This window comes from Myotis davidii, unplaced genomic scaffold, assembly GCF_000327345.1.
Source record: "Myotis davidii unplaced genomic scaffold, ASM32734v1 scaffold591, whole genome shotgun sequence".
NCBI classification, from domain to species: Eukaryota; Metazoa; Chordata; class Mammalia; order Chiroptera; family Vespertilionidae; genus Myotis; species Myotis davidii.
Window position 1 is genome coordinate 3586533 of NW_006284340.1, and position 23736 is coordinate 3610268.

At 45.6% G+C, this 23736-nt stretch overlaps 1 protein-coding gene across 1 annotated transcript in view; it reads right to left on the bottom strand.

Moving 5' to 3' along the window:
• BRINP2 (bone morphogenetic protein/retinoic acid inducible neural-specific 2) overlaps positions 1-23736 on the bottom strand; it is an 87728-nt gene that overhangs the window by 25175 nt on the left and 38817 nt on the right. Inside the window, exon 2 of the mRNA XM_006754523.2 lies at positions 15556-15896. Within this exon, the coding sequence (XP_006754586.1) occupies positions 15556-15824 (269 nt within the window). The 5' untranslated portion in view covers positions 15825-15896. The remainder of the gene's footprint in view (positions 1-15555; positions 15897-23736) is intronic.

Consider the following 23736-nt stretch of genomic DNA (forward strand, 5'->3'; position numbering starts at 1 on the left):
CCAGGCCCATTTCCAAGGCCACCGACATGGGAAGGCACATTTCCTGTATCCTGAGTGTGCAGCTGCCCCTCTCCCCTGCTGTGCCCCCCTCTTCAGGCCGGACACCCGTATCGATGTGCCCCGAGTGCCAGGAGCCCATTTGTTCCTCCTGAGTTAGACTCCAGGCTGGTTCACTGTGGAGGGAATCAATGTTGCTTCCAGCAGAGCCAACCCATCACCACGTGCCAACTCAGGCAGCATTTCTCAGAATAGGATCTGATCCGAAGAGTCGGCAGAGGTCTTAAGGCAGCCGTGGAGCCCGGGATGCCCAGCTCCAAGCTCCACTTTGAAAACAATGGTAGAAAGAATGTGCTGTTGTGGTAGCGACTAATCCCCTTCCCTGACCTATTTTGGGTAACCTCTGTCTTGGGGGGCATGCTCCTCCAAACTTCAGTATTCAAAGGGATGGCAGTGCTGAAAGGGACTGAGCTATGGACTCTCCAAATGGCTATTTTGGTATGACCCGTCCTGTAAGAAAAAATATGATTGGTTTTCCTTAAAAAATTAAGGAAGGCACATGATGGGTTATTGAATAAAATATTTAAGAACTTTGAAGCAAAAAGGATGGATTGGCCTTAAGCCAAGGCCTCAATTTTCTTGTCATCTTTCCTGTGACTTGACTTTGTCTATGTTAATTGTCAACCAGTGTCCATGGGAAATTTTCTCTGATACCAGACAGCTCCGGATAAATATCTTTGTTCTCAAAAACCCCCTTTCTTTTGGAGAGTTGCCTTTTCCCAAATAGCTTGAGACTTGCCAGGTTGATACAGTAGTCTCAGTAAACCCCGCTGATCATTGGGCCACTGAGGTCCAGACACAAAGCAGCTTTTCTTTCCTCATTTTCTGTTAACATACCTCATATCTTGGGCTGTAGTTTCCAGCACAGAACCCAACCCAACAAGCTAAGCTGTTACACTTCGCTTCTTTTTCATGCCTCACACCCTTCGTCATGAAAAACTCCCATGAACAAGAATAGCCAGAGCCAACACCCACATAAAGGATGCCAGCTACTTGCCTCAGCAACGCAGCTACGATGGTCTCACATTCTCTAACTGGACATGTTAGAGGCTGTGGGATCTGTGGTGTTTTGGCTCCTGTATAGAAGGCAGTATTTCTAGACACATTATATCATCAGGAGATTCCTATCTCAACATCACATTATTGTAATGTACTTGGCTATTAGAGCCTTTACTGCTATAATGAATAGGACACCATTAATCTAAGCTATAAAGAGAAATTATAATAAACACCATAACCTCTACTAGTAATATTGGTATAGAGCTTTCCTTCAGATTTTTTTTAAAAAATTTGTATGCAATTTTCACACATGTTCAACTATTTTATCTATACAAGGCCCTTAGAAAGGAGGAACAGAAAATATCATTACTCAACTGTTAACTTTTACAGGTTAACAAATGAAGTGACAGAGAAATTGAGAAAATGACCCAATCTCAGTTGGTCAGCAGTAGTGTGACGAGATCCCAGACCATGCTGCGAATGCTTTCCTGCCTTTGTCTGTGACGTGTGCAAGTTCAGAGACCACTGTACACCTCTGTCATACTTCTCAGGAAATACTTTTGCCCTGTTTTCCACTGTGGCTGGGAGAAATCCACAGGCAGGAAGGTTTCAATCCAGGAGCCATGGGTTAAATAATATCTGGGACCTGAAACTCTGGGGGCACAGGAGCAGAATGGAGGCCAGCCCTCGCATGATGACCACTGCCCCTGTCTCTCCTCCTGTCTGGGAGAATTCAAGAAGCCTGGCATGGAGGTAATTTAACAGCCTGCTGTGTTCTCACACAATGGCCCCGTAAACAATGATTGGCCAATTTCATTCTAATCTTCACAATTTTGCTCTAATTAAAATCAAGCTGCAGCTTTCAAACAGTTTAATTAAGTCTGATTGGGAGAGATGGGGAGGGGAGACTCAAGCTAAAAGGAGAGGAAGAGACCAATGTTTAGGGAATCTCACACTGCCATGTTGGGGCTCCACAGCTGGGAGAGGGCACTGAGGGTTATATAGAATTAACATGAAATGCAAACAGACAGGTTGGAATGGAGGACCAGTGGATCTGACAGAGTAGAAGGAAATGAAAAGGGAGCTAAGGTCTGTGTTTTTCCAAGTACAGAAACCCAGCTCTACTCTGACCTCTCAACCCACTCCCCACAGCTCCTCCATTCATCTGTGGAAAATGGCTCTGGTCACCGCTCTACCTCCCATGTCCTTGCCTTTGCTCAGCAAGCAGATAGCTTGTGCTATGCTTGTCCCCAGCAAATGTCCACGGGCCACCCATTATCTACTCAACTCTAAGAGAATTCCCCCAGACTGACAGTTCCTTCCATTATTCTACAAGATTATTCCTTTTGCAATGAGATAGCCCTTCTGGTATTTGGGTGCATTTACTTTTTATATGGGCCACTCTTCTTTGGACTAAATATTTTTAGTTCCTTTAGTACAGTTTCCAGATTCCCTAGGCCCTTTATGTTCAACCTCATCTGCTTGAAATCTAGCTAGTGCATATATTTATTTTTTAAATGGCAATCCAAGTTAAACACAATCCAGTGGGTGTGCTCTGAGAGTACAGTAGGATACAATATCTGGATATGTACATCATTACCATCATCATCATAACTATCATCACAGTGCCTCTTTCCTGAGCCCCTGTGTTGCCAGGCTTGCGACTGGATGCTCATATTTTTTTTAATCATCACAGTCTTCCAAATACAGTGTATTATATTGACTCCTCACTCTTATCTGCATTAGAATGTCCCTAGACATGTGACTTTGCAGTATCACTCACTCATATAGAGGGAGCTCATTTACCTCCACCATTGATATTGGACTTGGCTATGTGACTTTGATTTGGACAATGGAATATGGACAGAAGTGACAGTGTGCCAGTTCTGGGCCAAGATCTCAAAAGTCATTGCATGATTCCACTCTCTCTTGCATCTCTGCACTCACCATTAGAGTTGCATCCCCCAGTCGCTGCAGGTGCTGCTCTTCCAGCCTGTGCCCCCGGAAAAACAACACTGGAGTAAAGACCTCATGATGCCCTTGCAGGCCTGCATCCGGAAGCATAGCTAACCAAGCCAACCTACAGATGCATGAGAATAAGTGATTCTTGTTTTTAGCTACTGATTTTTGGGGTTATTTTCATATGCATAGTCATACCAGTAGTTAACTGATACACCCCACATGCTTTAGCCCTATATAGCTAAGCTGGCTGAGACTCAGATAATTTAAGTATCTTAGTCAAGGACACTTAGTTAAGCAACAGATGGAGAAAGTCGATGATCTTTCTCCTATATATATTTCCTTTATTAATGCACTTGCATATTGTATTCTTTACACTTATTTATGCATTCATTGGTTGATTCTTATATGTGCCCTGACCAGGATTGAACCCACAACCTTGGCATATTGGGATGATGCTCTAATCAACTGAGCTACCTGGCCAGGGTCATTGTATTCATATGTTAAAAGACAAAAGTATTCTTGACTAACAGAGTAATGTTATGATCAACCAAACCTTATTTGTTTTTTCCGCCCCAGATTTCTTCTTTTTCACAGCTAAGTCAGATTTCCTATATATTTGTGAAGTTGACATTTTGAACTTAAATTTAGGGCTTTGCATTTTTCCCTCTTCTTGCATTCTGCCCCTTGTGACATAGACTAGAAAGTTGTTCTCTAAACTGTTTCCACTTCCCTCCTAACTCACGGACACCCCCCGCCCCAGCTTCCTCTGTATTAAGTATGGCAATGTGACTGAACACAGGCCTAGCCCCTAAGATCTGCCTTGACGTGCTTCATGCTGTCTCTGTTTTCTTGTCCACTAGGACCCAGAGGAGGATCTGAGGTCCCAGAGTGATTAGATAGAACAAACCTTGGACCTGAATGATTTCATGAAGCAATCTACTTTTAACCCTTCCATAAATTGCACTGGAATGTGACATGAACAATAAAACAAAGCAGCTTTTATTAAGTCACTGAGATTTGGGGACTGCTTGTACCTGCTTTAGCCTACTATGACTAATAACTACCTTAAGTCAATCTCATATTCCAGCCTGGCAAAATGATCTTCACTCTTGATTTTATTACATGTCTAGATTAGGGTCCCTTTCAGTTACCTGACTTTTATTGTCTATGAGGTCAAACATCCATGCCCCCACTTCTCCACAGCTCAGCAACATGCCCATTGGGGCCTCTCTTCTTATTTTATCTGGGTGGGAAATGGTGTTGGTCTCGAGGCCTCGACTTTGATGCTGTGGGATCATGGTGTGTGAGTCATCTCTGCAGGGAAAGCATCTGTCACTGTTGAGGATTTTTTTTTGAACTCTTAATAACTATAAAATCAGTGGATAGATTAACTCAGACTACAGTTAGGGAGAGAAGTGTGGGGATGTGGACGAGGAAGGAGTCCAGCAGCATGGCGCCTGGCCGCATGAGGGAGCAATGGCAAAGGAGACAGATACAAATCGTGTAATAGGATACATGGCAGGGGCCACGTGGCTATGATTCTACCACAGAAACTGAGTCTAGCTGCACAAAATCAAACCAAGCAAGAGGTGGAGGCAATTCTTTCGGAGGCTGAGGAAAAAGTTAGGATTTTTTTCACCTACATTTAACTTGCATGGAAAACCTGTGTTCTTTTACCACAAGCCTAGCACTTATTTCCAATTTTTCATGAAGCATTGATGCTGTGATTCCAAAGGAGAGTCATCACTCTTCTGAGGTGGCCTGTGACCTAGCAGCACCCTCACAAGCCTTGGAGAACTGCAAAGAATGCAAGGAGTTAAAAAAAAGTCTGTGGAAAGGACAATGCCTGGCCTGAACAACTCCAGAACGGTGACAAGATTCTTGAGCTAGCAAGCTCCTAGGAGCCAGAATTGGTTCAACAGATCTTATGTCAAAATAAATGTATTATATTTCCTTTATGAGGAAACATGAAAAGAGGGAGAATAGCTTGAGGGAGAGGATGTGAAAGGAGGGGAAGAGAGAAAAGAACTTCTGGAGGGAAGTTGTAGCATGCTGACAAGTCTAGGAATCGGGGAGAATAATAACCATCTTCAGGTCTCTAGAGACGTGTTGTGAAGAGGAGGCACTTCGACTTGTCCCACAGAAATAAGAGGAAGCAGAGTCAGGATCCATAAGTGGAATTATGGGAAGAAAGACTGTGACTCAATATCAGAAAGATCGTTATAGTGAGCTGTCAAATGGAAATTGGCTTCATGAACACGCAGAAATGGAACTGCTCGAGCCCAGACTGTTCACCGCTTTCTTGGGGATTTGTAGAGCAGTTGTCTGCATTGGGTAGGAAATAGCTGACTTTAGGTTCAAGTATCAGGCATCCCTCGGTTCTATTCTGTCCCCGTCACCCATGTTGTTGGGCTTCCTTGCACACCTACACACTGTCTTTGCAGCTTTGGCTTCCTGACCTAGGCCAACCCCTAAAGCTGTGGCTCCCAGATTTAGTCTCCCAGCCTTCAGGCACCCAAATGGACACCACCCTCCTTGGTGGTCACAGAAGACAAAAGAATGTGTTATCAGCTTCTAGAGCTACACTTCTATCAAGTCTCATTTGGGCATGAGTTTCTAGCCGAATGTTTGACTTGCACACACCCACCTTTTTCTCCACACTGTCTTTATCAAGCTCACCATTTAGAACACCCACAGAACTAGCTGAGCAAGAGGCTGGCTTACCACACTGAAGTTTACCTTTGTTACTAGTAAACCAACGACATAGCTTATGTCAAGGGATCATTAGGTGGTTTCATGCCTCTGGGCATCCAAGGGAACTCACTCCCCAGAGCCTTTCTTCCTGTCCCTCCTCCGTCACTAGCATGTCCCCAGGTAAGGCCCAGACTCTCTGGGCACGCAAGAAACATGAGAATCCTCCCAGCACTGGGGCTGGTAATGAAGGCTTGGAGCAGTGCTGGTTCTGGAGACCTCATTTCTCTCCCACGAGGGCTCCTACCTGGACAGTGAAACTTCTTGCTCTGACTCATCATGGCTTCCAAAGCTTGTTCTTTGCATGCAGAGGGAGAAAGAAGCACATTTCTGGGTTCGGGGGAGAGCCTGGCATGGTGGCAGAATCAGGTGCAGAAGGGACAACACAGCAGGTAGAGGAAGCTCAGCCAGATCACTGCATCGTCCCCAAACCCTGTCCCTATGTAAGAGCCCTACTATGCCTACCCCCACACCTACAAATCCTGAAACTGAATCGGGAGTCCAGTCCTGGGTCTTGTTCAGAGTTTTATTGGAATCCACGGTGTGCTGTGCATGCAGGGAGTAAGCAGGGGTGACCCAGAGGACATACCAATCTTGTCGCTGTAAGAAACTCCAAATTTACAAACGAAATAAGCAGAGGTTATTTGCAGCACCAAGGATTTTTTTCTGGCTTTGTGAAAATGTCGCTTCCAAGTAGATATTGGTGTTTATAGATCAGTAGCTATCTGATCCTAAAGTCAGGGGCTAGAAACTGACTTAACACTGAATTTTTATAAGCCAGGCCAAAAAAAAGGCTGCATTTTGGAAATGGTATGAAGTGCCCCTCCAGTAGAGGATTCAAGTTACAGAAGTTCAGTTTACAATGCCCCCTACAGAAACACACTGGCTGTGCAAAGCCCACAATACAGGCTTTGCTGCGGGTGAGTTGCTTCCTTCCATGGAGGGTTCCCCAGAATACAGGTGCAGATGGAGGAATCTGGTGGAAACAGAACCATAGGAACTTCATGTGGGTTCCACCACCCTCCAGCTCCTTGAAGCCCACCTTCTGCCTCCCAAAGCTCTGTAAGAATACCACCAAAGGGGGCGGAGGGCCAGGGCACAGGTAGTTACAACTGGTTTTCCTCAGAGTGATGGGAATCCAGGCTCAGATTATTTACTTCATTCAATAATAATTTAATGGTCAGGTCCTCTATTTTATGGTTTGAGTGCTGGCTTTGTCCTCTTCTTACCAGCCATGTGACATCCCCTAATCTCAGTGTCTTTATCTGTAATGTGTGTGTACAAATAGCATCTCCTTTGTATGAGGATAATTATATATCGCTTAATAAAATGTTGGGCATATGTGAGCACCCAATGTATATTAGCTTTTATTATTTATTCTCTTTATGTTTCACAGAAAAAAGAGAGTCATGTGTGTTCTTTCCAAAACCCCTACATTATAGAAACTTTGGCAAGCTTGTTTGTCCTCCTGGAACCATCTATTTTCTTGGCCCCTGTCCTCCTTTTGTCCCACAGGAAAGTGGAGGAGATTGGTGACCCCTGCTGTCTTGTGGTCCACATTTCAATACTGTGTGGAGTTAATGCATTAAGCTCCCAGCTCACAACAGGCTCTTGTCCCTTGGTTACCACGCCCTCCAGTGGACAGCCCCACTGAGGCTTCCCCCACCCTCATCTCACTGGTACCTCAGTCGCTGGAGCTCCATTGGAGGCCACGTGGCCAGCCACGACCTCGCTAGGCTTCATTAGGATTGGGCAAACCAGTCCAATGGAATCCAGGTCCAAACCTTCATCTCCAGCCCAGGCTTCATGGTCAAAACTCTGTCCCACGGGCCCTCGGTACCTTGTGAGTACACTCCCGTCTCCAGTTCTAGAGGGGAAGGCAGGTGACAGGCATGGGAACCAGACCCCTCACACCTGGCACTTTTCGGCCGTATAGATCCCGGGCCACTTCCAATCACTTGCTCCAGGTTTTTCTGTGAGGGCAGCGCTCCCTGAAGCCTGGGGTGTATCCTGTTCACGCCGTGTCCCCAGCACTTGTGGAGTGGCCAGCACACCCAGATGCTCAATAAATGTGCCCAGTAAATAAATGCTCCATGTGCCACTCACTGTTCTGAGCTTTCTGTGGACTGAAATAATTTTCTTGCGGGAGATGTGAGAAGCCCTCAGGTGGGATAAATGTGGCAGAAGCTGAATAAAGAAAAAAAATGAGATTCCCTGACCCAGAAAAAGCTCTTCTCTCAAGAAGAAAGAAAGAAAAAAAAAGGCAGAAAAAGAAGAGACCACATGACTAGCCAGTGTCCCTGTCTGCCTGCATCTGTGTCCTGACAATTTCTAGATGAAGCTCACCTCACTCCTCTCTAAACGTACATGTCTCTAAGTAACAATTCATTCATGAATAAAATTAATTATTTCTCAAAGCAAAAATTAATCCTCTTTTTCTCTGCCTGGCTGACTCAAGATCTCGCTTTTGAATCTCAACGGAAAATAAGCCCAATTCGGCCTTCTCCCCCTGGCCATCCTGCATTCTCTCTTCACTTCTTGCACATTTTTATTTTTTTCATTTATTCTTTACAGACCATCTTTGCCATCGTATTTTGAGCCAGGGTGAATAACCTGGTTACAGCCCCAAAAGACATGGGAAAATGTGGGGTGAGAGTCATTTTGTCCTGGGGGAACCTGGGACTGGCATCCTGGAAACTCATTCTGACATCGCATTCGAGGGCCGATTCAATCCATCAATCATTGAGCATGTCCTAAATGTCCTCCTCTCTGCAGCACTTGAGATGTGACATTCTGATGTGTTTTCCGGTGTGTGTGCTGTCACTCAAACTGGGCTGCTGAATTCCCAGAAATCACTAAAACCCTGTTCTCTTCCTCTCTCTCTCTCTCTCTCTCTCTCTCTCTCTCTCTCTCTCTCCTACTCTGTCCAGAATATTCTGCACAAAAGAAAATGCTCCATAACTGCCCATGGGAGAACTAAGCGAACACATGCAAGATGTGGTAAGCTTCCTCTGAATTCAAACTTTTCAGCATAAATGATGCTGGATTTTCAGTTGAACCAGTAGGTTTACAGGACCTGAAAGTACTGCTTACCATTTCCTCACCTGGGGAATAGTCACCCACGAGAGGAACAGCCTTAGCTCCTGCCTTCTCCAGACATGCAATGACTTTAACTTCATTTCCTCGCCCCTAATACAGAGAAATGACAGGCTCTGCCAGGTGAGTGTTTTGAAACTGCATTCTGGAAGAAACCAGTGTCTCATCCTTTTGGCATTTTGGATGGACGAGTTATGGCGAAAATAACACAAAGCAGGGGAAGGAGGGGCACAGTCATGTGCATCTTGACATCGATATCAGATGTGTGGAACTGGCTGCCCAGTTCCTGAACCACACCTTCGTCCCCATGCCTTGGGGAATACTGTCCACCACACCATCCCCCATGCTGTCTCCCTCATTCACTGGGTTTTCCCTGTACATCACCTTTTATTACAGCCTTCCTTGACCTTCCTTTGCCAAGTGACCTGGCACTTTCTCCAAATATGCTTATCTGTAAGTTCCATCAGATGAAGAATGGTGTCCTTCTTGTTCATGGTTTATTATTAGAATCTTCCAAAAGCAGAAGCACAGAGTCAGCCCTCAAAAATACTGAATGAACATTGCTCTTCGTAGACTCTTGAACTGTAGTTGCTTCTTTTGTGCTAGTTCTCCTTTTCCAAGAGAGAACACTTTCCTCTCCCATGTCAGAGATGGGGCAGGACTCTGCTCCCCCTCCAGACGCTCTGGACTGAAATTCCTTGGGTAAAGATTTCATGCCGGATCTACCCTCTAGATGGCATATGATATGTCAGAGGTACTGTACACGTAGTCAGCACAGAACTCTTGGTTAAAGCAAATTCTCAACATATCATCTGTCCCTCTCTCACACCTCTGTGGGCTGAGGAATAATGCCTGTGACCAGACCTGTAGGCTCGTCATGGCCGCATTGCCTCTCCTTTTGCCCTCACTTGTTTCCCTCTGTTTGTGCACCATGCCGTTCTCTCCTTCCATCCCAATGCTCTCTCTGGTTGTCAAAATATAAACCCAGTGAGAAGTTCAGAGATCAACCAGTTCATTCGGGTGACAGTCATTTTCCAGGAGACCTCCCCTCCTTCCCTGCCTGTTCCACCCCCTGAGAACCGTGGCTTCCCTCCCTCACGGTTCCCTGTAGCTGTGTGGTAGCAGCCTTTGGTCTGTCCCGGTAGCCATAACGAATGCCTGAGAAATCAGTGGAATTTACCTACGCAGGCTGAGGTTGCCTTTGGTTGTCGTCTGTTTACATGGACTGTGATCTCTTAATTAGAGATGGTGCCTCACCCAGGGTTTGCTGTTTATCCAAATCGGTATTTGTTAGTCCGAGGGAAGTGGTTGGATGATACATCAGCTTAGAGCTGCCCCTGTGATTGCTTCCACAGCTGCTCTCTGCCTCCTCACCTCTCCGCTCCCAGGAGGCACCCACAGGCTGGTTCTAGGCCCTCCAGCCTTTTCTGTTTTTAAATTTTTCTCCCAGCTGCTGCATCTATTCTTATGAGTTCATATGCCTTGGCACTAATAACTCCTAAATTTAACCTTCCTTGATTATGATTCTGTTTCATCTGTAACATCTTCTGTCACTATTCTCACTACCTCCAGGGCATTGTGGGAGATGCTGCCTTCCCTTGAAGCCTTCTGTCCATCCACCCTGGTTGTTCCTGCTCTCCTCTTGGTCTCCGGAGCACTTAGTGTAACCAAACACAGCGCCTCGCAAGGCGCTTTATTGTCATGCTCTTGTGAAAATGCAGGTCCTGATTCCGCAGGTCTGGGAGGAGCCTGAGGTCCTGTGTTTTTTATGAGCTGCAGGTAAGGCTGACGCTGCTGGGGTCACAGACCACGCTGGGAGCAGTGTGGGTCAAATACTTGCTCTTTCCCATTTCTCACTTCCTGCATACATGAGCTATTACCATATCTTATTTTTCATCCTGATGAACTGCAAACAGGTTTTCTTTTCTAAGGGTTATTGTGCTGGTGCCTGCTGACAACTTCTTTGGCCTTAACTGCCCTTGTTCATCACATCTTCTGATTCTGTGTCTGCTTGCCCCATTGGATGTTTCCAGATGCACCTGCTAAAACACATTCCTGCCTGAACACTGCCTACTTTTGGGTTCCACTCCCCCCTCTTGACTTTCAGCTTTGTTCTACTTCGGTTCTCAAAATTTATAAACTTGGCCCAGAATATGATCAGAATGTAATGTCCTTTTTTTTTAATCAATGAAGATATCTATTTAATATATTTTTTGTTTATCTTCCTCCCAAAACACTTCTACTGTATCTCCAAATCCTTCCTTTCTAAAAAAATAAAAATAAAAATAAATGAGGCAGCTAGAAATAAAGATAATATTGACAAAGGTCAATAATTTGGAATTACACCAGCCTTGCTCTCCCCCTAACCACCTTATTATACTCATGGTTCTGTATGGTTTTTAACTTTTTCTCCTAATTTTAATTTATTCTTTCCGAGTTTTAAGTGTTTCATCATAGTGGCTTGGATTTTTTCCAATCCCATGATTATCTCTCTATTAAAGCCTTAATACAAAAAGAAATAAAAAAAAAACAGACTGCTCATTACTTTGATTTGTAGCAAAGAGAGAATGGAACATTATCGCTAGAGTGTTTCGAGAAACCATATTTACATTTGCATCAGCTCAATTTAGGTGCCTGATTAGGTTGCGTGTTATGATGAAGATGCACTTACCAGTCAGAGGGAAGTGGCGTGGTCTAGATAATGAGCAGGAGACTTCAAGTCAGGAGCCCTGAATGCTATTTCTGGCTGTGACTCTCTACCTCTCTGACCTTGAACAAATAAGTCCGTCTCATTGCCTTGGACCTAATAGCCTCCTATGCCTTATAGGGCTGCTATGAGAGTGTTTATTATGGAGTAGGAGCTATGGAGTGAAGCAAGGGAGGGGGGTTGAGGCTCACAAATGGAATTGGAGATGGGACCTCTGCTCTGATGGCTCCACTAGCCTGCTAAGAGACAGTGTCTGAGAAGTGGGCTGACTGCTCAGATGTTGGTTTGACAGGGCTTGAGGACATGATGAGAGGTTAGTTAGTGAAACTTAAAAGCTTGCCAAAATATTGGGTGAGATGATCAAACCATCCTGTTACTTAGGAAGGCTTAACAAGAGTACATACTGTCGTTCTTCTCATAACGGTGCCTTCCTGAGGTGTCCATGTCACACCTGGGACCAGGACTGGCAGTGACCGGCTTCTGTAGGACATCCTAAGGAAGGCCTGCTCAGCTGGCGATCCCTGACTTTAGGGGAAAGATATTCCCCTGTGGTGACTCTAAAACATGCTTGAAATAAGCTAGTTTTCTCTGTTAGGCCTGCAAGACCAGGAAGAGTGTGCCCAGATTCATGCATTCTTTAGTTGAGTTTCTCTCCCAGCAGAGAACTAGATGGAAGGGTGAAGGTTAATATGCTTTTAAAAAATAAAGAAAAATGACAATATTTTCTTTCTTTCTGTTGGATGCTTAGACTTCAGCAGACATCACAAAGACAGCACCTGTGGCTCTCATCTTGTTACCATCTTGTATTGGCTACTATTTGCTGAGAACAACCTAATAATGATAGGTTGTATTGATTAAACACTGTTCTAAGTGCTTTACATCAACCAACACATTTAATTTTCACATTAATTTATTAGTGTTTCACATCCTGATTTTACAAAGAAGGAAATTGGGGAGTAAAGATATTAAATAATTTGCTGAGCATTACACAGCTAGGAAGCTGCAGCTGCAGGCTTAGAAAACAGGTCTGCTAGCTCCAGAACCTTCCCTCAGAAAGGTGAAAACAAACTTGAAATGGAGAGAGCAACAAACTCTGGGGCCCGTGGCTAGAAAGGTCAGAGCTATTCTAGAGCAACAAGTCATCTCCTGAAAGTGAGAGTGCAGGCTGATATCCCAACAAGAATACGTGGGATCCAGAGACTAACATGAGAACCTTGCTGTGGGCTAGTTCTGACCTGTTCACACAACTGCAAGGGGGTCTTTTTCCTGGTGCGAGAGAGCTTCCTAGGATTCAGCACCAAACATCCCACCTGTTGGAAAGCCTTATTCTTTGCCGTTACAGTTCGTCTCCTTTCTTCTATGGAGAGCACATGAAAATACCATTTGTTTTCTATGGACCAAAAGCTTTCTTAGAGAATTGAATGAATTCTGTTTGAGACTGAATATTGCACCATAATACATTTCTGATACTCTCTGTAAGCTTATTCTCCCTCTACCGTTCTGGATAAAGTGCCCTTCTGGTCATGTGGGTGACCCTCCATGTGTAGTTTAACAATTTCTTGTGACCCTCTTTCATCAGAGGAAGCAAGGTCATGAATTTGCCAAAGGGAGTTGCCACTAGAGACCAAAGGAGAAGGAGGATAAGAGGGAATTCCCACAGGAACAGGGAGGTGGATCACAATACAGATCCTACAACAAGTCTCCCTGGAGCCACCACTTCGCTTGATAACTAAAGGCAAAACTCCCAGAATGCTCCTGGAGCAGCTGTGTGTGACCATTCTTTGGTCCCCCACCAAAGGGTCACAAATCAGAGTGCTGCATGTCTGTCAGAATGAATGCTTACTGCCTCCCCAAGTACAGGTTCATGTGCAAGAACTGACCCCCGAGAAGCAGAATGGCACCGTGTAAGAGCTCGTTACATTAAATGATCAGAAAGCCATTACCGACTGATAGAACGGTTGATAGTGCAGAAATGATTACACACTCTCCTCCCCATCGGCCAGCTCAGAGCTGCCACCAGGCCCTCCATGGCTTCCAGGCTGGGGCTGGGACTTGATGAGAAGAAATCTCTATCGAAGAAGGAAAATGATGGTTGAATCCCTCCAGTTCTTACAGCCCTGAATGGTGGTGGTGGGATTCTCAGCCTATTTCAATTCCAATGTACTTTTAAAAAATATATTTGTGTGATAACAGTGCTTCTGAAAGATTTGGGGTAAACTGAAACATCTAAGGTAAATTAAATCTCATTTTCATGGACTGGAGGAATTTGCTGCTTAAACTAACTCCCTCTCTCTCTCTCTCTCTCTAGCAGGATTTTGTATTTTGTTTCTGTGTAACTCCCCAACCCCTTCACTCCCCAGGCCCTTCGTCTGCATGTGCCTATGAGAATCACATGCCAGGAGATAGGCCTCCAAAATGTATGCTCTTACCAGCTGGGAATCTTCCAGTGCTGAATACCTTAAAACCTTGTTTCTGAAACACCATACTGACCCAAACAAACACCATGGTTATTGCAGACATTAAAAAAAAAACAACAACAACAACAAATACCCAACCTCTTAGAAATAGAACAATGCCTAAATATATTTCAAGAACCCAGATTCTGGAGTCTGATCATTTGGGAACTAAAGCTGGCTCACCATTTACTAGCTGTGTGTCCTTTGGTAAGTCCCCTAACTTCTCTGGACCTCAATTTCCCCATTTGTAAAAAAGGGAGAAGAATTGTTCTTCCAGCATAGAGTTGCTGGAAGGATTAAATGTGTTAATGTACTGCCCTGGCCAGGTGGCTCCGTTGATTGGAGCATCACCCCATGCACCAAAAGGTTGTGGGTTCCAACTCTGGTCAGGGCATGTTTGGAAGTAGTTGGTTGATGTTTCTCTCTCTCTCTCCCTCCCTCACCCGCTTCCTCCCCTCCTCCCCCCACAAATCAATACAAATAAAATAAATGAGTTAATGTACATAACAAAGTGCTAGATCTAGCAAGAGGTCCAACCATAGAGTATGTTCATATGACTAGACACACATGTGCCACGTGGTTAACAACAACCTCCAGGTGCTGGAAGAATAGGCGTTTTTCTGATTTTGTTTCTCCTTGTGCTTTTAAGATACTTTCTCTAATATTTTTGCATTGGGAACTAATTTGTAATTGGAAAATAAATGTCTTTGATAAGAGAAAAAAGTTCAGAAGTTCAGCCAAGCTCCCAGGATTGTTTGAAGACTAGGGGCACGGTGAGGGTGAAAGGGAGTAGGCGAGAGGGCAAATGGGCAGAGGAATGAAGGAGACATGGGAACTCAGGGATGCACTCGTGGGAGCCCTGACGTGAGGATCTTGAGGTGCCTCCTGCTTTACAAGTGCTGGTCCAGCAGTGGGGTTTTTATCCCTGCTTTGTCCCTTGTCACATGGGCCAGATGGGTCTCATGCTTGATTTTCTGCTCTCTGATGCTTCTGAGGATGGGCACTGATGGGCCAGGAAGTACAGCCTGGTTCCGTAAGCAAGGCCAGCTGAGGCTGTGGTGTTGACAGGAGTGAGGGCAAGCTCGTCCCTGTCCCCACAGAGCTCCCCAGACCTCTGGAGCAGGAGCAGGAGCTTATCCTGCCTTCATTTGCATGTCTGGGTAATTACAACTCATAAAAGTATCTAACCCATTAGTTAAAACCCAGCCCCAGCATTTGACTCTACCCTCCTGCCGCAGCACTGGCCACACGCTGACTCTATGCTGCCTCATTTGTCCTCAATTTATAAGCAGCGGAACCTATAAATAGAAACCCTTTTTGCTAAGTTCCCCAGGAGGCATCAGCAGGTTTTCCAGCCTGTATGTGTTTTCTTCTTTCTTTTTTTAAACACCAACATGGTAGGCTTGTTTTTCCTGCCCGCTGCTCCTCCAGCCCTCACTTCTAACTCAGTCTGTGGGCATTCCCGCTGGCTCAGCCACCCGCCCACAGGACCTGTCCAGGTTGGGTTCTGAGGGAGGCCCCACTCACCTGTAGATCCTATACCTGGTGGTAAACCCCTGGCGGTACCGCTCCACGAAGTCAGTGTACTCCTGAGCACGGTGGAAGGGGCCCCGGTCTGTGAGCAGCCAGTCCAGGGGTGGCTGGCCAGCTGAGGACGCATGCTGTTCGGGGACTACAGCAGCAGCCGTGGCCAAGACAGCCAACACCCAAGCAGGGAGGCCCAGCACCAGCAGAGTTGCCCATGGGGCCGCCGCCGGCCGGAGCCCTCTAAACCGAGTGCCGCTCTGCCACCTCATGCTTCTCCCAGGCAGTTGGTGTCTTCATTCTCTCGCCACACTCTCCCCCTCTGAGCCTCTCCTCCAGGGCCCCTGGAACCAGAAAAGCACACACGGAGATGTCAGGTGAACATCCTGGTCTCACCAATGGGCCTGTGTCATCAAATATCAGTGGGCAGGACACATCCTAGGAAGAGCCCACCCAGAAGTTGGGGCCAAATGTAAACCTCTCTCTATATAAAAGCCTAAGTGACCAGACAACTGGCCAACCAGCCGACTGGCCAGAGTCAGAGAGATCTGAGCCTCAGCATCTGTGCAGGATGCTCAAATCAGTCCCTGGTCATAGGATAGAGAGACAGAAGCATGAGTGCCTGGACCTCCAGAGTCACTCCTCCACTCCAGCTAGGAGATATTGGTCACTTACATGTGCGAGGTGATTCTGAGAAGTTGCCCCAGTTAACACACAGTAAGAGAGGTTTATCAGCATTATTATTATACTAGAGGCCCAGTGCACAGATTCATGCACCAGCAGGGGCCCTCGACCAGGTCTGTAGGGATCGGTCTGAAACTGGCTCTTTGACATTCCCCAAGGGGTCCTGGATTGTGAGAGGGTGGTTCTCGGGTGACACACCCTAGAATTAGGCTCCCTCCTCTCTGGTTCCGGGTGCTTCACCCAAGAACTGCAGCTGCCAAGTCACCACAGCTCAGCAGCTCCTGCTTTGAGCATCTGCCCCTAGTGGTCGGTGTGCATCATAGCTACTGGCTGGTCGGCTGGTTGGCCGGTTGGCCAGTCACTTAGGCTTTTATATAGAGAGAGGTTTACATTTCACTGGGACTCAGAGGAATTAAGCTAAGAAGATGCAGAAGTAGGATATGAACCTAGGTCTGGCTCCATGTCCAACCCTTGTCAAAGCATGCTGTGCTGTCTAAGGAGCTAGAGCAGGCAGCAAGGCAGACTCAGGCATAAGGGACTGGGTGAGAGAAGAATAATGAGGCCATGCCTGCTCCTACTAGATCTTAAAAGATATTATAAAATTCCAATAATTAAAATAGGTGATACTGGCCCACAAATTGAATGGGCAGATCAATGATATAGAACAAATGGCTCAAAAATAGAGCTCATTATACATGAGAACTTAATATATATTTAAAAAAGCATTACAGACTAATTGGGTAAGGGATGGAATATTTTATCCATCATATTGGAAAATTAGTTCTAGATGGATTAAAAAGTTAAATATAAACAGTAAAATCATAGAATGGAGAAAATTCCCCAAATGTTTTATAATAAGCATTCATTCCTTTTAGATCATGGGGGAAAGTGATATAAATGCAAAGGAGGAATCAGCCTTACACATGGGTTGTAGCATATTGAATAGGATATAATCTGATGAGGACACCCAGAATATTTCTCATTTAATCATTCGCACATTCATTTATTGAGAAGTATCCATCGAGGGCGCTGTGCTAAACATTAACAGTACAGAAGCAAGTGCTCATGCCATTATCTGAAACTCTACCGTTAGTAATTAATTCCTCTTATAAAACATTGTTTCTAAAGGCATGTTGCTGGAGGGGAGAGAAGGATGCTCACTTTGGAGGCTGGGCTACTTGACACAGCCGTCAGGTGGATGTGCATGAATGGGTGGGAAGTCACAATTCTAAAATGGCCACAAGTTTCCCATGGCCATCAGGGCACGCCCTTCCCCTTGAGTGTGGACAGGACCTGTGAATAAGATGAGTCACCACTCCCATAATCAGGTCACTAATCAGTTGACCATCAAATGGAAAGTATCCTGGGTGGGCCTGACCTAATCCGGCAAACCTTTAACCGTAGGTGACGTTTCAGAGACAAGCTCCTGCTGGCCTGGAAGACAGCAAACAGCCATGCTGTGAATGGCCTGTGAGGGCCATGCGGCAAGGGGTTTTAGGTGGCTTCTAGGAGCTGAGAGCAATTCCCAGTCAATAGCTAGTAAGAAAATTAGAAAGTTGGTCAGATGGCCACAAGAAAATCAGCTCTGTCAACAGCCACATGAACCCTGATCCCCAGATGAGAACTGTTTCCTTTATTTCAGTCTAGTGAGCATAGTAAATTTTTTTTATTGTTTTATGCCTTTAAGTTTGTGGTGATTTGTTAGACAGCAATAGAAAAACAATACAGACTTAGCCAAAGACAATGGTACCCCTCCCCCATTCTGCACAAGGCCTGGCCTGGTGAGAGTTCTTTATGTTCCCCGAAGACTAACTATTCTTCTCAGCATGAGAAAAAGTGAGTGTGGCAGTTTCTGGAGCAGAGTGACGTCCCTAAATCTGATCACATTCACGCCTTCCCTGTCTGGATTATGGATCCCTCTAGGTCAGCGGCCACATCTTCATTTTGTAATTCCAACACTCAAGGGCCCTAAAAAAAAATTGTGAAGAATCAATTGCATGCAATGAGCCAGTGACAGTGTGTGGCCTCGGTCCAGCCACTGAACCTCTTGGTGCCCTGTGCTATAATCTGGGGATTGGTAGCTGCCACCTCCCCTGCGAGTCAAGGGTTTTGTAAGGACAGGTGACAGCGTGTGGGAAAAAGAGAGCCCTATTGAGTCCACACGTGCTTCTTGTCATTCTTTGTTTGTAATTATGCTTTCTCGGAGCTCACATTGTGCTAAACCTGACTGGGTGTAGCAGTATCGGCTTTAGAATCAAATGCTTGTGATTGCGGGGCGAGTCTGCTGAGCGCAGCAACAACGCCCAAATCCAGCGCCAACCGCACATCTGAAAAGCCAGGCCTTGGATCACGTGGTTTCTGCTCCATAGGTTTCCTCAGGGTCTCAAAACATTTTCACTAAATAAAAATATTTTTAAGAAAGCGAGGTTTTAAACTAGTTTCAAAACTCTTTTTTTAAAAAAGTCCTATAATTTGTTGATTTGCCTTAATTTAAAAAAAGACAAAATAATTGCTGCATTGACAGTAAAAATGCAGCAAAATTAGGCTCCTCCAGGGATTAACTTTTGGCCATTTCCTGTTCATGCTCCACAAATAATATGACTAGAAATGTTTTTATTAGAGATCTCTGAAGAAATTTTTAACCGTCTACATTCTCATGACTTCTGGTGGCATCACTAATATTCAGCAGGTTAAATAATTAGCACCTTCCTGTGTCCTTTGTCCTAATGCTGACTATATGAGTAACCCCCCTCCTTATAGGCCTGTAGATAAAAATGATGGTGAGGCTAGCTCTTCAATTAAAGAAAGTATAAATTTACTTGTGAAAGCCCAATAATTTCATTTACTTTGATCATATTTAAGACAGAGTTTTACGTGGACCCAAACAATAAATTCGCTTTGGACTAAAGGTGCAAGTGAAGTAAGTTCTGGCTTTTGCTTTGTGAGTACATTAGCTCAGATCTGTCCATGAATTAAACGCATTATAGTTTTGTCAGTAGAGAAAATCAGGTGCAAATGTAATCACACGAGAAGGAGCCCATGCAGTCTTCCAAACGGAGAGCTTATGAGACTCCTGTCTCCACCACTTAGAGGTGATCCCGGCTGTGGCCTTCTGGGGACTCTTGTGTCCTTCTGTTCATCTCAAACTCCATTTATGCTTGATGTGTCAAGACAGCCAGTTAGAATGTGGGCATCCACAGCTTGTGTACTAAATCCCAACAAGTGAGAGAAACTTCCCCCTTGGAAAATTACTGCAGAGGAGGGGTTACATGTTAGAGGAGTTAAGGTTATGGCTAACCTATTGTTAGAGGCCAGAAGAAAGGGAGAAACAGGTGTGAAATCGGTATTGTAATTAACAGAATGGTTAATCTTGCTAATAATTATCATTGATAAACACCAGAATAAATCATTTAATATTTGTGTGGAACTTCCTGCTTATGAAGCATGGATAATAAAATCACACTCAATCTTCCCCACCTAGATTGTCTGCTCCCCCTTTCACAGATGGGAATACTGAGGCTAGGATTACCAGGTCATGTATTTCAGTGGCAGATCCAGGTCTACACACTCCAGATCCTATCCTATTTGCTCCTCACTGCACCACTGACATGATTTATAGCTATAAAACCTTGTGGGCTTTGCCACTTACAAGTTGGTGCCCGTGGGAGTAAGTCTCTTCCCTCTGGGAGTCTCCCTTTGGTCATCAGCAAACTGATTTAAGAGGTAAGATGAGCCCTCTGGTCTTGCCCAGTGCTCAAATTCCATTATTCCAGGCAAATGCAAGGTCACAAATAGAAGGGGAGAGGCATTAAGATTTTATTTTTAGGAGGAAGCTCTGTGTTTCAGAAAGGGAGTGAAGCAAAAGAGAAGGGAGGAATAAAGCAGAAATCCCTGCCTGATGGAGCAAGTGACATTTAATAAAGTGATTAGGCAGTGACATTAAATAAGTTCTCAAGCCATTTGAGTGGTTAATTGGCCAACTCTATTGAGGAGGTGTTTTCCTGAATACATCTGAGGGTATCAGTGGGGAAAACTCGCCAAAAGTGTTTTGTTCTGATCAGCTGCCACATCTTGATGCAAAACCTCTTGTTTTGAGCAGAAAAAGAGGGTGGACAGGAGAAATGGCAGAACGTTCTGGGGTGGGGACTCCTACAGGGCAGGGGTGGACATGGGTGCTATTAGATCAATGACTTTTATTCTCCCCTCCTGTTGGCGTGATCTGCCACCCTCAACAGAGACAAAGTATGGTGCTTTTACTCCAATAATAGGTCAGACAGCTGCAGCAGGGCCACGATTCCCCTACTGAACCCAGGCAGAGCTTACACCCAGACCGCCACTGTCCTCTCCAGGCTCTGTGATAATGACCTTCAGTTTCACCTCCAGATCTGGCGTGGAACTGGCAAGCGATATTTCATGCTTTTCCCCACCGCTGGTCAGGACATGACTTAAAATAGGTGAGACACATGGATATCTTCCCTGTATAGAATCAGGTTACCCACATTAGTGATTATTCAAGCAAAGATAAGAGCTAATCATAATTGCTATTTACTAAATGTTCTTTCATTCATCAGAGGCCATTAAGAGGAGAGGCTGGGGACGGAGAGGGACTTGGTGGCGCCACTCCCCAAGGAATGAAACTTTAATATTCGCAGTCTAAGGTCTACACTTGGTTCTCCTCTTCCTCGTTCACCTGTGTCCATCAGTCAGTCAGTTACTAAGCAGTTTGTGTGCATGAGGACTGTACTAGGGGATGCAGTAAATCTGATGATCAAGGTGGTCCCAGCACTTGCCCTCATGAAACAGGACTTGAGGATCATGTGATGAGCTTAAGAGTGATGATATGTGTTCTCTCTCTCTCTCTCTCTCTCTCTCTCTCTCTCTCTCTCTCTCTCTCTGTCACAACACACACACACACACACGGAGCGTTAGTGACATTAGACCTTGTAGGCACCATCCCCTCAGAGCCCTACATTTACAGGTTTCTGCTGTGTGATAACCAGCCCTTCACATGTGAAGAACAGATTCATGTATCAGTCGCAGGGGTTCATACTTGCCAGCAGGGTGTCCTGGGCACTGTTCTTGGAGAGACAAACTATCCATCAGGCTTGCCCAGAGGCTTGCATGATAAATTCCAGGTCATGAGGTGCAGACCAGGGAGGCCCCTCTGCCCCAGAGCTTCCCCTGAAGCCACAGGGGTCTCCCATATAGAGAATGAAGGCACTGCCCATCAAATAGAACCTCTAAATGGAAAATGCACATTTCAGAGTCTTTGGAACCTCACCTCCATGCAGATGAACCATTCTCAAACCATGACACATTTCCATGGTACTCCTTTTTTTAGAAACCCCAGCAGCTCTTGGGGCCCTGATAAGAAACCTGCCTTCCTCTGCCTGGCACTGAGATCCCTCCATCCCATCAGCTGCTCCACAGTGGAGGGGTCATAGCATAGGCCACCAAGCCAGAATGTCTGGCTTCCACTTGGCTCCACCTCTATTGCCTCAGCTTCCTCATCATCTTCAGAGCTACCATTATCATCATCGCCAATTATGTTTAGATATTGGTTACTCCGTGCAGACATGGTCTGAGCCCTTTCCATTCATTGACTCATTTAATTCTCATGAAACCTCCATGAAGTTGATATTGTGAAATTCCCATTTCACAGAGAAAACTCAAGAACAGATAAGTCAATAATGTTCTCCCAAGGAAGCCATAGTACACCCTAACTGGCCTCTAAACCTAAGATCCACAGGTTTATCCCTCGTCAGGGAGCCATAGTCACAGGAAGTTACCTAGACACGCCCTCCCCTCCCCGCCACGTGACTTGTGTTTAAAAAAGTGCTGTGGATTGACAGGAAGTTCAGAATCTTAAAATACAAAAGTAGGAGTCACTTAAAATCATTTTCCTGCCTTGGAGAAGGCCATCTAAGTGTCTGATTTGGGGAAGCTCTGTGGATCCTGTTTAGATGGCCCATCAGCATGCCCTTATGAAAAGGCAGTTACCTTTCACAGTACTAAGAGCCACAAGGTCAAGAATGTTCCCCCAACCTGGACCCTGGTGGATAACACACAATTGCTGGTTCCCTGCGTGCCCCTGAGTTACAATGCTTTTTCCTCAGACCCCAAACTGAACAGAGCCTTTGCCCAAGTTCCCCATCCTTCTCCTTAGGGCCCAGTCTCAGAGGGTCCATCTTAGGTGTAAACTCACACCCCTGCTGGCCCCTGCACCTGCTCGCAGCTCCACACTTCCTTTTGTAGGGAGATGGACCACTTAGATTTGCCTGCCCCTTTACCTGGTTTTTAATTGCACTACCACCTCTTTCTTCGTGTATTCTGGCCAACAAGTCTGTCCTCCCTGAACCAAGATCACCTGAATTATGCCAGTTTGCCCCTGCCTCTGGGTATGCCCAGCCACGCTCAAGCTGGCTTAGCGAGTCACTCCACACCTCTGGCAGACAGCTGGTTCCACCCTCCAGAGAGAAACACTTCTCTGTCCCTGCCTCCTTCCCACCAGCCTGGCTTTCGCTTGTTAAGCCCAGCTCGCTCCCCAGCAGAGTGAGCCTCTGTATACACACAGGATGGTTAGTGTTTCTCTCAGGCCCGAGAAGTCAAACTAAACCTAGCCCAATCACATAGAAATCGTTCATGGCTCTGCAGGCTGCAGAAGGGAGGTGAGGCTGACAAGCCAACTCTCCCTCTGACCCCGCAGCCTACAGTTCTATTCCTACTCTTGGCCTTTTGCCAGGCCTGTCACCCAAACCTGAACTTTTAGCCCTAGCTCTGCCCCATTTGGACCTTGGCATGGAGCAGAATGTAAAATGATAATGCCCTGAGCTGTGCCAAACAGCACGCAGCTCCTGAGATGTTACAGATGCAGCTGTGACCAGCAAACACATTGTTTCCGGGATTGTGTTTGTAAATATATGAGTTGCCTGACAGCTTGTGGAATTAAATATAGATGCTACATCACAAACCCTAGCTAAAATAAACTATGTGCTGCTCGATGAATATCAGTAAGTACACTGAGAAAGAGTCATTACCCCTTTCTGTAGTGCGGTCCAAAATACCCGCCCCTAAGTGGTTTTCTTTTCTTTTTTTTTAAGTTGTTGGTTTTGTGTGTGTGTGTGTGTTTTATGAAAGTGACTCCTCCCACCCCACAAGCTTTTGTCTGGCACTGCTGGACAGCTGGGGGGAGGGTGGTGTGAGGACACAAGATGGGTGCAATCAGTAAGGTTGCTGCATTGGGTATGATGTGTATAGTGTGTGGAAAGCCAGCTAGGAGGTTGCCAGGGAGATGAGGGAGTCATAGTCAGCCTTTGGGGATTGCTGGCCTTATGGCAGCATTTCTCAGTGTATGGTCTGAGGCCCACGCGGCTCAATCCTTCCACTCCCAGCCTCCCCACCCCACTGACAGGTGTCAGCCTGCTCTGTCTATGGGTTTGTCTCTATTTCGCTTGATATCATTTTGTTCATTAGATTCCACATATGAGTGAAATCATAGAG